The 15567-nt window shown below is 41.9% G+C and overlaps 1 protein-coding gene across 8 annotated transcripts in view; it reads right to left on the minus strand.

The window, feature by feature from the left end:
• LOC129697485 (regulating synaptic membrane exocytosis protein 1-like) overlaps window positions 1–15567 on the minus strand; it is a 384892-nt gene that overhangs the window by 203150 nt on the left and 166175 nt on the right. For all 8 annotated transcript variants that reach the window (XM_055636107.1, XM_055636105.1, XM_055636102.1 and 5 more), the window contains exon 3: window positions 7767–7980. In XM_055636107.1, the coding sequence (XP_055492082.1) occupies window positions 7767–7980 (214 nt within the window). The remainder of the gene's footprint in view (window positions 1–7766; window positions 7981–15567) is intronic.

Here is a 15567-nt window from a genome sequence, read left to right on the forward strand (position 1 = left end):
ACTCCTAATTTGAGGAAGGACATTCTTGCTATTGAGGGAGTGCAGCGTAAGGTTCACCAGGATGGCGGGACTGACATATGATGAATGAATGGATCGACTGGGTTTATATTCACTGGAATTTAGAAGGATGAGAGGGTATCTTATAGAAACATATACAATTCTTATGGGATTGGACTGGCTAGATGCAGAAAAAATGATCCCCATGTTGGGGGAGTCCAGAACCAGGGGGTCACAGTTTAAGAATAAGGGGTAGACCATTTAGGATTGAGATGAGGAAAAAGTTTTTCACCCAGAGAGTTGCGAATCTGTGGAATTCTCTGCCACAGAAGGCAGTGGAGGCCAATTCACTCGAACTATTCAAAAGAGAGTTAGATTTAGCTCTTACGGCTAATGGAATAGATAATAGACAATAGGTGCAGGAGTAGGCCGTTCGGCCCTTCGAGCCAGCACCGCCATTCAATGTGATCATACCTGATCATCCCCAATCAGTACCCCGTTCCTGCCTTCTCCCCATATCCCCTGACTCCGCTATTTTTAAGAGCCATATTTAGCTCTCTCTTGAAAGCATCCAGAGAACCTGCCTCCACCGCCCTCTGAGGCAGAATCAAGGGATATGGGGAGAAAGCAAGAATGATTTAGGATTTAGGATGATCAGCCATGATCATATTGAATGGCGATGCTGGCTCAAAGGGCCGAATGGCCTACCCCTGCACCTATTTTCTATGTTTCTATGTTTCTACACATTTGCTGAAGCATACAAGAGAATAGGCATTATACTGAAACAATCTTTCTCTTCCACTTATTCCCACTGTGCAATAGATTGCAGATGCTGGGATCTTGGGACATTACTACAATTAGTCTGAAAAGAAGTCATGACCCAAAACGTTGTCTGTCCATTCCCTCCACAGATGCTACCTGGCCCGCTAAGTTACTCCAACACTTTGTTTTTAGCCCACAGTACAATCTCTGTCCTTTGCCGGTATGAATCTAAACTGAAACACTTCCCACACCTCAGAAGCCACCCTCTGAAAATACAGATACCAAAGATGTATTTCACTAATGCTTTCTGTTAACTGGGTTCGCCTTTAGCAACTGAGTACAAGGGTGTTTGAAGATTCAAAACTAGGCACAAAATCCATTGTGTACCAGGCAGCAGTGATCCTTTACATTCTATATGCTTGTGAGATTTGGTCTAGCTAAAGGTGGTAAGTCAAAGAATTGAAGGGATATCACCAGTACGTACTTATACCCTCCTCTATCACTGGCTGCTCATTCCATATGCTCACCAGTCCGTGAGAAAAACGTGCCCCTTTAGATCCCCTTTAAAATGTTTCCCATTCCCTGAAATCTATGCCCTCCAGTTTTAGACTCCCCTACTGGTGGAAAAAGACTGATCACCAACATTATCAGGATTTCATAGCTCTTTATACGATAAATTATCAGCACCCTCAGCCTCCTTCATTCCAAGGAAAGCATTTCCAGACTCTCCTCGGCTCCAGCTTTACAGAGAATATATAACATGCTGTGGCCTTGGACAACTTTCCTTGCTATCTTCAACACCACCAATTCTCATATCCAACTTCTACCGGGCTGTCGAGCTAAGATCTGCCCGGTAGAAGTTGGATGTCGAGGATTCGTGGCAACATCTACCTTAAGACTGATGAAGGACCTGGGGATCAGCGGACAAGGTCTACTCCAGGCCATCAAAGAAACATCACGGGTGGCAGAGCGGAGTAGCCAGTGGCTCTGGCTGAAGAGGAAAGACCCCATTTGGTCTCCCAAATAACCGACTAGACAGATGCAGAGGGGGGTGGTTCTGGGACGCCAGAATGCACCGCTGAGCCGACTGGAGACGTCGTGGGTTCAATCAGCGAAACGTCGATGAAAGTAGGTGCCCACTGGATAACCCCAATGACGTGTCTGCCTAGCCTTTCTCAACATCGGAGGAGCATAGGTGAGTGCAGAAGGCTCCCATCACCATCGGGAGTAATTTGATATTTGGCACTTTGGACTTTTAACATCTAGTCCTGTGTATTTGTAAACAACACCACCAATTCTCATATCATCTGCAAACTTACTCATCATACCACCGACATTAACTCTCATGTCACCACAAATACCAACGGTCCCTGCTCCAATCTTTATGTTACACCACTGGTCACAGATGAACAATCAGAAAAGCAACCTTCCCACAGTACCCTCTGCGTACTATTACCAAGCCAATTTTGGGTTAGCTCTGGCAGATCTCAGGTATGAACAAGATACTTTCCACCACACTGAAATTTGTAAAAAATATGAGAAATGTTAACCTAATCCAGAATTTTCTGTTAAACTTCAAATGTCTATGTTATAAAATAAAAGAATACTTGTACATGTAAGTATATTTCATATTTTAAATGCAATAATTCCTGATGAAAATTACACAACCAAAAAACTATTATGAAGCGATTTGGCCCATAGCATCAATAAAAGAACTATCCAACTAATTTCACTGCCTTGCTCTCCCCCTCCCCTCCCAAATATATATGTATCCTGGTATGCATCAAGTATGCATCTAATTCACCTTTCATTTCAAGCAGTGAAGTGCATATCAAAGAAACTTGCTTTACATAAACAATTCTCCTCAGCTTTATTACATCTTTTAAATATCTTTTCTCAGCTCTTTCTCCAATTACCATAAATCTACCGTTGCAGATTAACAAAACTCCTCCCAAAGACACTTCTCATTTTACCTAATATCTAACATTGGTCATTCTACTCTGAAACACTCGACTCTGCAATAACAAGTCCAAACTCACAGACTTCCTTCAGTTAACACTGTCATCCCTGCTTTTTATTCCCTGCTATGCTGACCCAGCATCCTCTTAAATACATTTCTATCCTTCACCTCTGCCACTCACTGGGAGTGTCATGGAGTCATGAGCAGAAACAAACCCTTCAGGCCATCCAAGTCCGCACTAATCATCCATTTACTCTAATCCTACATTAATTCTTTAAAAACATATTTACCTGCCCTTTTTTCAACTTATCCAAGATTCTACTACTAAACTACATATTAGAGGCAATTTGCATTGGCCAAAGTAATCTCCAAACTTACACATCTTTGGGATTTGGGAAGAAAGCTCTATGTCTGGGATAAATCCACACAGTCACAGTGAAAATGTGCAAACTTTATATAGGCAGCACCCAAGGGCAGGTTTTAATATGGTCTCTGGTGGCACCAGCAATGGCTGCCTCGCCAACAGTCTGTCTGTCCCTTTCTTCGTTGTCTCTTTAGTATGTGTTAAATGTATGTTTTTAGAGTTCTTTAGCTTGATTTATGTGGGGGGTGGGGGAGGAGGTTGGGGGAAACTTTTTCAAATCTCTTACCTCGACGGAGATATGATTTTTTCTCAGTATCATATCTCCGGACACACTGCAGCCTAACATCAAGGAGTTGGCAGCCTTTGCTGGAGACCGATTTCGAGAGCTTCACCGCGGGTGCCTGCAGACTTAACACCACAGAGCCCGCAATCTCTAGACCTCTGAGCTCTACCGCAGGTGCCTGCAGACATTAACATCGTGGAGCTCGTGGTCTCTGGTTAGAGACCGACATCGGGAACTCCAAGCCGCAGGAGCTTCGACCGAGCCCCGACGCGGGAGCTTCGATTGCCCTGACGTGGGGGCTTCGACGCCACGCGGGAGCTTCGACCGCCGGCAGTGGAAGCTTCGATCGCCCCGACGGATGGTTCGACTGCCCGACCGCAGGAGAAAAATGAGGGAAAAAGATTAGACTTCATTGCCTTCCATCACAGTGGGGAATCCACTGTGGTGGATGTTTATGTTAACTTTTATGTAGTTGTGTGTCTTGTTGCTTTTTTTGTATGGCTGTATGGTAATTCGCATAACACTGTACCTTGGTACACGTGACAATAAAAAACCCTTTGAAACCTTTGAAATAATAGCTCCACGATGCATCACTCTGCTTCCCCTTCACTGGGAAAATAAGTTTACTCTGAAATTCCTATTTCATTTATTGTGGCAATGTTAAATTACTGGCCAGTAGTGTGGCTGTTGTGCACAAATGGAAAAATATTATAGTAAAACATTGTCTAGGTTCAAAGATTTTCACTGGACCATCTCAAGCCGTCTCTTTTTATGCTTTTGGAGTTCCTGGTAAATCTTTTTACATCTGCTCTGGCATCTCCATCATAAATTTGAAGACCATGCTTGGTTTAATCAAGGCTAGCCTCATTTTTCAATTTCATAGTTCTCTCCCTGTCTCAATGGCATTTTGAACTTTCAAGTAAATCTACTTTTAATCCCTTTTCTAAAGAAAGTGGTCTCTGATTCATATTACTGAACTCCCACATCGTTGCTATTAAATCTGGCAAAAAATTCCATGCTGAAATTCCATGCTGAATACTCTCCAAAGCTTCAGCATTTTTTCACCTGTGATACTACAGATTGAGCCTGATTCCCCAGATGAAGTTGAGGGATTTAAAATAGCTTACATACGGTAACTTCTATTGTGACATTTAAACTTGGTTCCCCTGAATTTATCCCCATTTGGATTACTAGAAACTAAAAACAACAAATGGCAGAAATACTCAACAGGTCAAGGTGACATATGTGGAGGGGGAAATAGAGTTAATGTTGCAGTCCAATTACCTTTCATTAGAACTGAAAAAGTGTCAGATCATTTCTCCAGTTCTGATGAAAAGCCTTTGACATTAAACTATTATGTCTGACCTACTGAATATCTTCGGCAATGATTCTTATTTCTGATTTCTGGCACCTCCAGTTATTTGATTTTCAATCTTTGATTTACTAATCTGGTGAAATGACACATAATTGCACTGAATTTCATCAGTAAAAATGCCAGAAGGTAAATAATCAAATTATATCAATAAACGGTCTCCCTATTTAATTTTAAAGAAAAATGCAATTCTGCCCATCTCTTGTTCAATTTTCTATCATTTCTGTTATAACAATGGAAGGGTTTAAATTGTAGGCAACTCTTCATATTCTGGCCATCAACAGGTGCAATAGTTACAAATAGAAACATAGAAACATAGAAAATGGGTGCAGGAGTAGGCCATTCGGCCCTTCGATCCTGCACCGCCATTCAATATGATCATGGCTGGTCATCCAACTCAGTATCCTGTACCTGCCTTCTCTCCATACCCCCTGATCCCTTTAGCCACAAGGGCCACATCTAACTCCCTCTTAAATATAGCCAATGAACTGCCCTCAACTACCTTCTGTGGCAGAGAGTTCCAGAGATTCACCACTCTCTGTGTGAAAAATGTTTTTTGGACTTATGTTTAAAGGATTTCCCCTTTATCCTTAAACTGTGACCCCTTGCCCTGGACTTCCCCAACATCGGGAACAATCTTCCTGCATCTAGCCTGTCCAACCCCTTAAGAATTTTGTAAGTTTCTATAAGATCCCCCTCAATCTTCTAAATTCTAGCGAGTACAAGCCGAGTCTATCCAGTCTTTCTTCATATGAAAGTCCTGACACCCCAGGAATCAGTCTGGTGAACCTTCTCTGTACTCCCTCTATGGCAAGAATGTCTTTCCTCAGATTTGGAGACCAAAACTGTACACAATACTCCAGGTGTGGTCTCACCAATACCCTGTACAACTGCAGTAGAACCTCCCTGCTCCTATACTCAAATATGCTTAAAATAAGAAATTCTCCATCGTTATTTACATTGTAGTTTCCAAAGGGAAGAACACTGTTGATCCTGGCTCAGTTTTCTTTTCATTATAGAGGACCAAGGATAGCAGCACATATTTCAATTCAAACATTTATGAGAGGCAATTCAGTTCAGCACATCAGTGACAGGCTGCTGGAAATGTTCAAGCCTGTTGGGTGAAGACAGTACGAAGCTCAGTTATGATTCACCGTTCTCTCCCCTTCCACAAGAACACAGCCTTTTGCTGATTCTACCTTTCAAGCTCGCTCACGGAACACAAAACAGTTCAACACAAATAACATGTCCTTTAGCCCACCATGTCTATGCCGAACATGCTGTCTCTTTTGGTCCTATTCCACTTAACACACTCTAAAAAACAACTATTATTCATCGGAATGAGGTCATGGAAGCGTTCATTCCTATATCTTAATCAGATTCACATTGAAGCAGGAATTTGATAGAACTCCTTTAGATTATGTCCACTTCTCAGTTCAGAAGTGGCTGCCCCCTCTCAATGGATGAAATGTCAGAGAATAGAAAGAGAACATTGGAAGAAATAACAAAAAGATGGCAACATTCCAATAATTCTGTTCAATAATTCATGAATGAGATCATACAATCAACAAAGGCAGATTTATGTGGCTTCCTTTCTTCCAGTTCTAATTTTAACATCTCCTTCACTCCATAGATGCTGCTGCACCTGCTGAGTTTCCCCAGCATTTTTGTGTACCTTTTAATTTTAACACAATGACTGCTGAGACACTAAATCTAAGAATCCAATATATTTGCTTCTGGAACATATTATTTAAAATATCACATTAAGTTGTACTATGTTAAAATGTATTGCCATACTTTCCGGCTGGATAGAGAAACAATGCAAAATAATCAGATAATTCTCCAATATAAATATTGGGCAGAGCTTCAATATGACACTAGACTAAATGGGACCCGTTGGGCCGTTCTCACACAGGAGGCTTGGTCCCCCAACGTAATATTCCACCACTCACCCATAGCCCCCAACTGCACAGGTGCACCTCATTTCCCCTCATCCCTAGCTCTCTCTCCCCCTCCTCTTCACCCTCCCTCTTCTTTCCTCTCTCCTCCTCCCCTCCCCCAATCCCTCGCTCACCTCTCTCTCCCTCTGCTTTCCCCTACTCTCAGTCACTCCCTCCCTCCTTCCTCTCACCTCTCTACCCCCATCCTATCCCTCTGTCCCTGACGTCCGCCACGCTTCACCTCCCATATACCCCCCCCCCCGCTATCCCTCCTCACCTCCCCCACTGCCTTCCTCTCCCTCTATTCCCCACTCCCGACCTACCGCACTCCCCCCTCCTCTACTCCCCCCTCCCCCATCTTCTTTCCCCCCTCCCCCTACCCTCCCCCAATCCCTCCCCCACCTTTCCTTTCCCCTACCCCCAGTCACTCCCTCCTTAACTCCTCTCCGTTTTTGCGACATCAACAAACTTTCCGTTTGGCGACATCGCCGCGCCAGGTCGGCCGCTTCCGGTCCCTCCGGAAATTGTATCTGGTTGGAGACCTCCGCCAGCCTGCCTCAGCTCCAGTAAAGACGCAATGGGACAGGACGGGGCCGGACCCTACCTCTGAGCGACAGGAGAAGAGACTAATTCGCACGGCGCAGACTGGCAGGAGAGGAGATCGATCTGCGCATGCGCGGTTTTTACGATTTTTAAACCTCGCTAACTTTTACATTAATAATAATAATAATAATAAATTTTATTTATGGGCGCCTTTCAAGAGTCTCAAGGACACCTTACAAAAATTTAGCAGGTAGAGGAAAAACATGTAAGGGGAATGAAATAAATAGTAGAGACATGACTAGTACACAAAGTAAATACAGAATTCAATACAAAACACAGTATGAGGCAATTAATGCAAAGATGAAAAGGGATACCACCGATCAGAACAAAATGTGGTGCACACGCAGCAGGGGAGAACGGTGAGTGAGCTGGTGAAAAATCGTAGCGCTATTGGGTACCGTTTTTGCGCAAATAGAAAAACAGTGCAAACCGGAAGAGCACAAGATCAGAGCTTTAGTTATGCATAGATTGGCAGGTATACTCACATTATTTGAGCGAAGAGTAACCCGACCTCCACACCGGGCACAAAACTTAGTCTGGCAATAAGAGCAGATGTGGCCGCAGCCATCGGCAAACTTGGTTTTGAGGCAGATCCCACATGTTGGAGCATCATCCTTGTGTTCGCCCTGATAACGCCGGGCTTCATCACCAATCTTCCTTATCTGCTCTTTATAGCTCTCAAATTGCTGATGTAGACGTCTGTGAAGGAATGAATAAACTAAAGTAAGGCAGTTATTTCAGAATGCTTTTATGTTGAGATAATTACGCAACACTAAAATGCTCCACCACCCCAAATTTCCAAGGAAAAATTCAGTGCTGCTCAGTTCAGATGGTGATGCACGACATTTCTGCAGAAGGGTCTCAGTGACGATCTTAAAACCACCATTGGGGCCATTACATGATATATATTTAGTTAAATATGTAATCATAGCCTGGTATTTATATTTTCAGTCATAGCTATGAGGACACATTTATTGTCAGTCTTAGTCAGTTCCAAATAACAACAAACCAAAAATGATTTCCTCACTTAAAATGCAAGGAATATAGACTACAATTTTAATGTATTTAACAGCATGTTTTCATTTACTCAAATTAAATTTAACTTTTATTTTCCACCAACATAAAATTAACAATTTGAATTGTAAGATGCATTTGCGTTGTTACATTGCAATTTGTAATCATCAGAGTTCAACCACCATTAAGGACGAAATAAATTAACAACCATTAGTGATTATATACCTCGTGCAATTGGTACCAATGTACCAATAGCTACTAGGTACATGCTAGATAATGATCCAGGCACAATCCAACCTCAAACACACCCCCATGCCTCCACCACCCTCTCATATGAATTTGACAGTGAATAGAAATGATCTTTAATCAAAGGAAGCCCATCGATGCTATTGTTGCTAATTACAAACATGTACATCAATTAAGAGCAATAGATAGCCACTCCTTGAATCTGTTTCGCCATTTAATAAGACCAAGGCTGATCTAAATGTAACTTCAACTCCATGTTGAAACAAGATACTGCAAATGCTTGGTTACAAAAGAGGATAGAGTGCTGGAGTAGCTCAGTGGATCAGGGAGAATCTCAGAAGAACATGGATAGGTGACATTTCCGGGCAGGACCCTTCTTTAGACTCAAGTATTACACCCTTTCCTCATAAGACAAGCTGCCTCCAGTACAGGTGACTTCAGATTCAGATTCAGTACAGGTGACTTCGAAATGCATTACTTCTGAATTACCGGGAGGAGGTAATAGTCAAAGAAAAACAGTCCATCTTATGATTTTCAGTAACGTGAAGCCATGTCATCTGCACATAGATCAAGGAAAGCGAGTTGGGGGAAAAAATAATTTGTGTTTACTTATTTCAAATTATGTAAGAGTGAATTTTATTCCATAATCTCACATTTTTGAGTCATTATTTATGGATTTTGCAAGTCCAAATTTCTATTACCCAAACAGGCGTAACACAGGGATTATCTGTACAAGCTAGCAAACCTTTTTTTACTATTAGCAATGAATTTACATCTTTCCTTAAATAAAGTACAATATTGTACTAAGTACTATAAGTACTAGAAGATTAATATTGTACAAAAGTACTCAAAGAATAAGTATCACCTATCCGCTATATAAATGAAGTATATACGTCACTATTTTCATATTCAGTACCCTAAAAGTAAGCAATTACATTCTGTAATTTTTGCTAGTTGTTGACAATAGTATTTTGCTAGTCATTGCCGTTATTCCTATTGTTATTCTAGTGCAAAGTATATTTATTAACTTGACATTGTTTACCTAATTTAAAATAAAAGAAAAGCTCCTTCTAGTTTTCTCTTTACTTTTTCTCCAAATATAGCCACACCAAGCCTCAGCAAATAATCATCCAAGTCTATTCTGGGTGTGATTATATTTTATTCAAGGAGGTATTCCAAATAGTCAAAGTCATAGAGCTATACAGCAAAGACACAGGCCTTCTCTCCAATTCATCCATGCTGAGCAATTTGCCTATTTGAGCTATACCCATTTGCCTGCATTCAGCCCAAATCCCTCTAAACCATTTCTCTCAGTGTACTGTCCAAATGTCTATTAAATGTTGTGATCTTACCCACCCCTAACACTCCCTCTGCCAGCTCATTCCATATATTCACCACTCTCTGTGTTAAAAAGATGCCCTTCAGTCCTTTTTAAATTTTCCCCCTCCCACCTTAAACTTATGTTTTCTAATTTTAAACTCCCCTGCGCCATGTAAAAGACTGTGCCCATTCACTTTATGATTTTCATGATTTTGTATAATTCAATAAGGTCATGCCCCACCCCCCCACAGGAAAAAAAGTCCCAATCTATCCAGTCTCTCTTTATAACACAAGCCCTTCAGTCCCGATAACATCCTTGTAAATCCTTTCTGCACACTATGCAGCTTCATGATATCCTTCCCTTTGCTGGGTGAATAAAACTACATATGATATTCTAAGTATGATCTCACTAAAATCTTCTACAAATGTTCGACTTATTTCCCAACTCTGACCAATGAAAGCAAGCATATCAAATGCCTCCTTCACCATCTTGTCTACCCTTATCACCACTTTCAGGGAACTGGGCACTGTACTCCTAGGTCTCTCTGTTCTACAACAGTCTCTAGGCCCCTGCCATTTACTGTCTCAGACCTGCTCTGGTTGAACTTCTGAAAATGTAACACTTCACATTTGTCCAAGTTAAATTCTACCTGTCATTCCTTGACTTGCTTTACTGGTTGATTTCGTTGTAATATTTGTGACGAGGTGTAAGCCTCATGGATCAGTGCCGGACCCATTGCTGATTATCATCTATATCAACGATTTAGATTAAAATGTACAATGTATGATTGGTAGATTTACAGATGACACTTAAGTGGGTGATACCGTTGATAGTGAAGAAGGTTTTCAAACATTACAGCAGGCCTTTGATCAGGTGGGCGTGGGCTGAGGAATAATTATTGCTAATGTTTGGAGTGTAATACAGAAAAGTGTGAGGTGTTGCATTTTGGGAAGTCAAACTAGGGCAGGACCTTCACTGTGAATGTTAGGGCCCTGGCAAATATTGTAGAGCAGAGGGATTTAGAAGTACAGGTACATTGTGGCCATGGTGGCCGATTAGGAAAGGGGGAGATGCAACGAGACCTGGGTGTCATGGTACACCAGTCATTAAAAATAGGCATGCAGGTGCAGCAGGCAGTGAAGAAGGCGAATGGTATGTTAGCATTCATAGCAAAAGGATTAGAGTATAGGAGCAGGGAGATTCTACTGCAGTTATACAGGGTCTTGGTGAGACCACACCTGGAGTATTGCGTACAGTTTTGGTCTCCTAATCTGAGGAAAGACATTCTTGCCATAGAGGGAGTACAGGGAAGGTTCACCAGACCGATTCCTGGGATGTCAGGACTTTCATATGAAGAAAGGCTGGATAGACTCGGTTTGTACTCGCTAGAATTTAGAAGATTGAGGGGGGATCTTATAGAAACTTACAAAATTCTTAAGGGGTTGGACAGGCTAGATGCAGGAAGATTGTTCCCGATGTTGGGGAAGTCCAGAACAAGGGGTCACAGTTTAAGGATAAGGGGAGAATCTTTTAGGACTGAGATGAGGGAAACATTTTTCACAGAGAGTGGTGAATTTCTGGAATTCTCTGCCACAGAAGGTAGTTGAGGCCAGTTCATTGGCTATATTTAAGAGGGAGTTAGATGTGGCCCTTGTGGCTAAAGGGATCGGGGGTATGGAGAGAAGGCAGGTACAGGATACCGAGTTGGATGACCAGCCATGATCATATTGAATGGCGGTGCAGGCTCAAAGGGCCGAATGGCCTACTCTTGCACCTATTTTCTATGTTTCTATGTTTCTACATAGTTCCATGAAAGTGGCATCACAGATAGATAGGGTGGTCAAGAGGCTTTTGGTACATTGGCCTTCATCAGTCAAGGTATTGAGTATAGAAGTTGGTATGTTATGTTGCAGTTGTACAAGACGTTGATGAGGCCATATTTGGAATACTGTGTTCAGTTTTGGTCATCCTGTGGGAGGAAGGATGTTGTTAAGCTGGAAATAGCACAGATAAGATTTACAAGGATGTTGCCAGAACTTGAAGGACTTGACTTGAGGGAGAGATTGTGCTGGCTAGGACAGGCTTATTCCTTGAAGCACGAGAGGCTGAGGGGTGATCTTATGAAGGTGTATAAAATCATGAGGAGACTGCACGGTGGTGCAGCGGTAGAGTTGCTGCCTTACAGCACTTGCGGCGCCAGATACTTGGATTAGATCCCAACTACGGGTGCTGTCTATGGAGTTTGTTCATTCTCCCCGTGACCGCATGGGTTGTCTCCGAGATCTTTGGTTTCCTCCCACGCTCCAAAGACGTACAGGTTTATAGGTTAATTGGCTTATTATAAGAGTAAAATGTCCCTAGTCTGTGTGTGTAGGGTAGCGTTAATGAACGGGGATCGCTGGTCGGTGCGAACTCGGTGGGCCGAAGGGCCTGTTTCCACGCTGTATCTCTAAACTAAACTAAATAAACTAATAGATAGGGTGAATACAGAGGTTTTTACCCAAGGTAGGGGAATCAAAAACAAGAGGACATATGTTTAAGGTGAGAGGGACACGATTTAATACAAACCTGCTGAGTAACTCTCACACTCAGAGGGTGGTAGATATATGGAACGAGTTGCCAGAGGAGGTAGTTGAGGCAGATACTACAGTATAACAGCATTTAAAAGACACTTGGATAGGTACAAGGGTAAGAAAGATTTATAGGGATATGGGTCAAACACAGGTAAATGGGACTAGCTTAGATGGGGCATCTCGCTCGACATGGACTAGTTGGGTGAAAGGGCCTGTTTCTATGCTGGATGACGATGAATATTCTGATGTTTTTTTAATGATTTTTTTTATCTTGGTGATAGTTTCTAAACATAATTTGTATGAATTAAATGATGTTTGCAGATTCAGTGTCTTCTTATTATGTAACAAAAATATTAATTAATGTGAATTTGGTTTAATATGTTTGACATTATTTCTTTAAGGTTATAAAAGAAATACGAGTTCAGCTCTTTGGTCAGAGTGAACTCTATGTTTGACGAGAAAATGCTTTTAAGAGCTTCCAAGCTAACCTCCTAAAAAGACAATCTTTAACATTTTCTGATTGGTTGATATGCAATGCCAATAATCTCCCTGGTCCTGCCAACATTAAACAAAATTAAACGCGGTATTAAAACGAGAAAAAGGATTAGAGAGTTGCCTGAAAAAACTGTTAGGCTAAGTATTGTGAGTGATTTAGAATTCAACAAAGTTGACCAAGAAAACAATAAATAAAGGGAAAATGGCAGTAAACTAGAGAGGAACATAAAGCAGACTGTAAGCACTTCTAAGCTAAAAGTTGGCGAGGGCAAATGAGGCAATGAAGCAATATTTATACAGGGCTATGTGGACACGGCAGAGGAACTGAACAATTTCTTTGGTTATTTCTTCATAGACACCACAAAATACTGGAGGGGCAAAGGTTCTGTTTAACTGGAATTCAGAAATACTGGTGCTTCAACAAAGAGAAAATAAAATGCATTAGAATGAATAAATCAATGATGACTGGAGAAGTAAATGACCGAGGTGAGGCAAGTGATTGAAGTGTCAGTGGTGGGAACATTTTGGGACAAGTGACCATAATTCTATTGGTTTTAAAGTAAGTTTGAAGAAAGATAGGACGGGCCCACAAGTTAAGATACTTTAATTAGGGCAAGGCTGATTTTGAAGGCTTTAGACGGGAACTTGCAGAGGTTCCTTCTCATTCCCATGGTGCCAAGTTCCTTCTCCTCTGCCTGCATGTGATCCATATCCCACCATTTTGTCATATCCTATCTAAAAGCCTCTTAAATGCCACTATCATATCAGCCTCAACCACCAGCCCTGGTAGCGCATTCGAGGCACCCACTACTCTCTGTGTAAAGAACTAATTTGATCAAGTTTTTTGAGGAGATGGCAAAGATGATTGATGAGGGTAGAGCTGTGGATGTTGTCTACGTGGATTTTCATAAGGCATTTAATAAACTCCCCAAATGCTTCAGAAGATGCACTGGATTAACAGTGACTTGGTTGTATAGATTCAGAACTGGCTTACTGGTAAAAGGCAGAGGGTTCTGGTGGAAGGCAGGAGCCCTGTGACCAGTTGTGTTCCTCAGGGATCTCTGCAGGGACCTCTGTTGTTTATGATATATAAATGGCTTAGACATAAACATAGACGAGTCGGTTAGTAAATTTGCAGATTACACCAACATTGCTGGGGCACAGACTGTAAAGAAGGCTGTCCAAGAAGGCTGTCCAAGTATAGAGATCAGCGACAAAATAGTCTAAGCAGAAAAATGGCAGATGGAGTTTAATCTGAGCAAGTGTGAGGTTTTGCATTTGGGAGGTCAAATGTAAGGGGGGAAAGAGACAATCAATGGCTTGTCCCTCAACAGCATTGATGAACAGAGGAATCTTGAAATCCAAGTCCATAACTCCCTGAAAGAGGCAACATAAGTTGATAGAGTGGTAAAGGCATATTGTATGCTTGGGCATTGTGGGCATTGAGTATAAGAGTCATGATGCAGCTTTACAGGACTTTGATTAGCCACATTTGGAGTATTGTGTGCGGTTCTGGTCACCCCATTACAGGTAGGGTGTGGAGACTTTGGAAAGTGGGCAGGGGAGGTTTACCAGAAAGATGTGTAGGGGAGAACTGCAGATACCGGTTTAACTCAAAGAGAGACACAAAATACTGGAGTAACTCATTGGGACAGGCAGCATCTCTGGAGAGAAGAAATGGGTAACGTATGCCTGGTTTAGGGGGTATTAGCTACAAGGAGAGTTTGGACACACTTGGATTGTTTCCTTTGGAACATCAGAGGTTACAGGGATAGAGGTTTATAAAATTATGAGAGGCATGGAAAGGATAGACAGGCAGAATCCTTTTTCCATAATGGAAAAATCAAACACTAGAGGGAATAGCTTTAAGGTGAGAGGTGTACGGTTTAAAGGAGATGTGCTGGGCAAGTTTTAGTACACAAAGGATGGTGTGTATCTGGAACACACTGCCATGATGGTGGTTGATGCAGATACAGTAGACATTAGACAATAGACAATATGTGCAGGAGTGGCCAGCACCGCCATTCACTGTGATCATGGCTGATCATCCCCAATCAGTACCCCCAATCAGTACCCCGTTCCTGCCTTCTCACCATATCCCCTGACTCTGCTATCTTTAAGAGCCCTATCTAGCTCTCTCTTGAAAGTATCCAGAGAACTGGCCTCCACCGCCCTCTGAGGCAGAAAATTCCACAGACTCACAACTCTCTGTGTGAAAAAGTGTTTCCTCATCTCCGTTCTAAATGGCTTACCCCTTATTCTGACACCATGTAATTACCGGACTCATACACAATAAAGATACAACACATCTTTATTAAATTACTTATAGTATTGGATATGCAGTACATTACATGTCCAAGCTACTACACCTACTGCCTGTCGGAAGCAGGTTTCTAATATTATAAAGCATGTACTAGGCGGGACTACTACTAACAAACACTCTGATTGTCTAGCATGCAATAGCCAATCTGCACTTAGTAATGGCATTTAGAGGTTTTTGGAAAAGCAGATGGATATGCAGGTAATAGAGTGAGATGGATTATATATAGGCAGATATCATGGATCAGGGACAGCACAGGATATCATGCTTGGCACAGACATTTTGGGCCAAAGGACCTACTCCTGTGCTGTTTAGTT

The sequence above is a fragment of the Leucoraja erinacea genome, chromosome 5 (genome assembly GCF_028641065.1).
Source record: "Leucoraja erinacea ecotype New England chromosome 5, Leri_hhj_1, whole genome shotgun sequence".
Lineage (NCBI taxonomy): Eukaryota > Metazoa > Chordata > Chondrichthyes > Rajiformes > Rajidae > Leucoraja > Leucoraja erinaceus.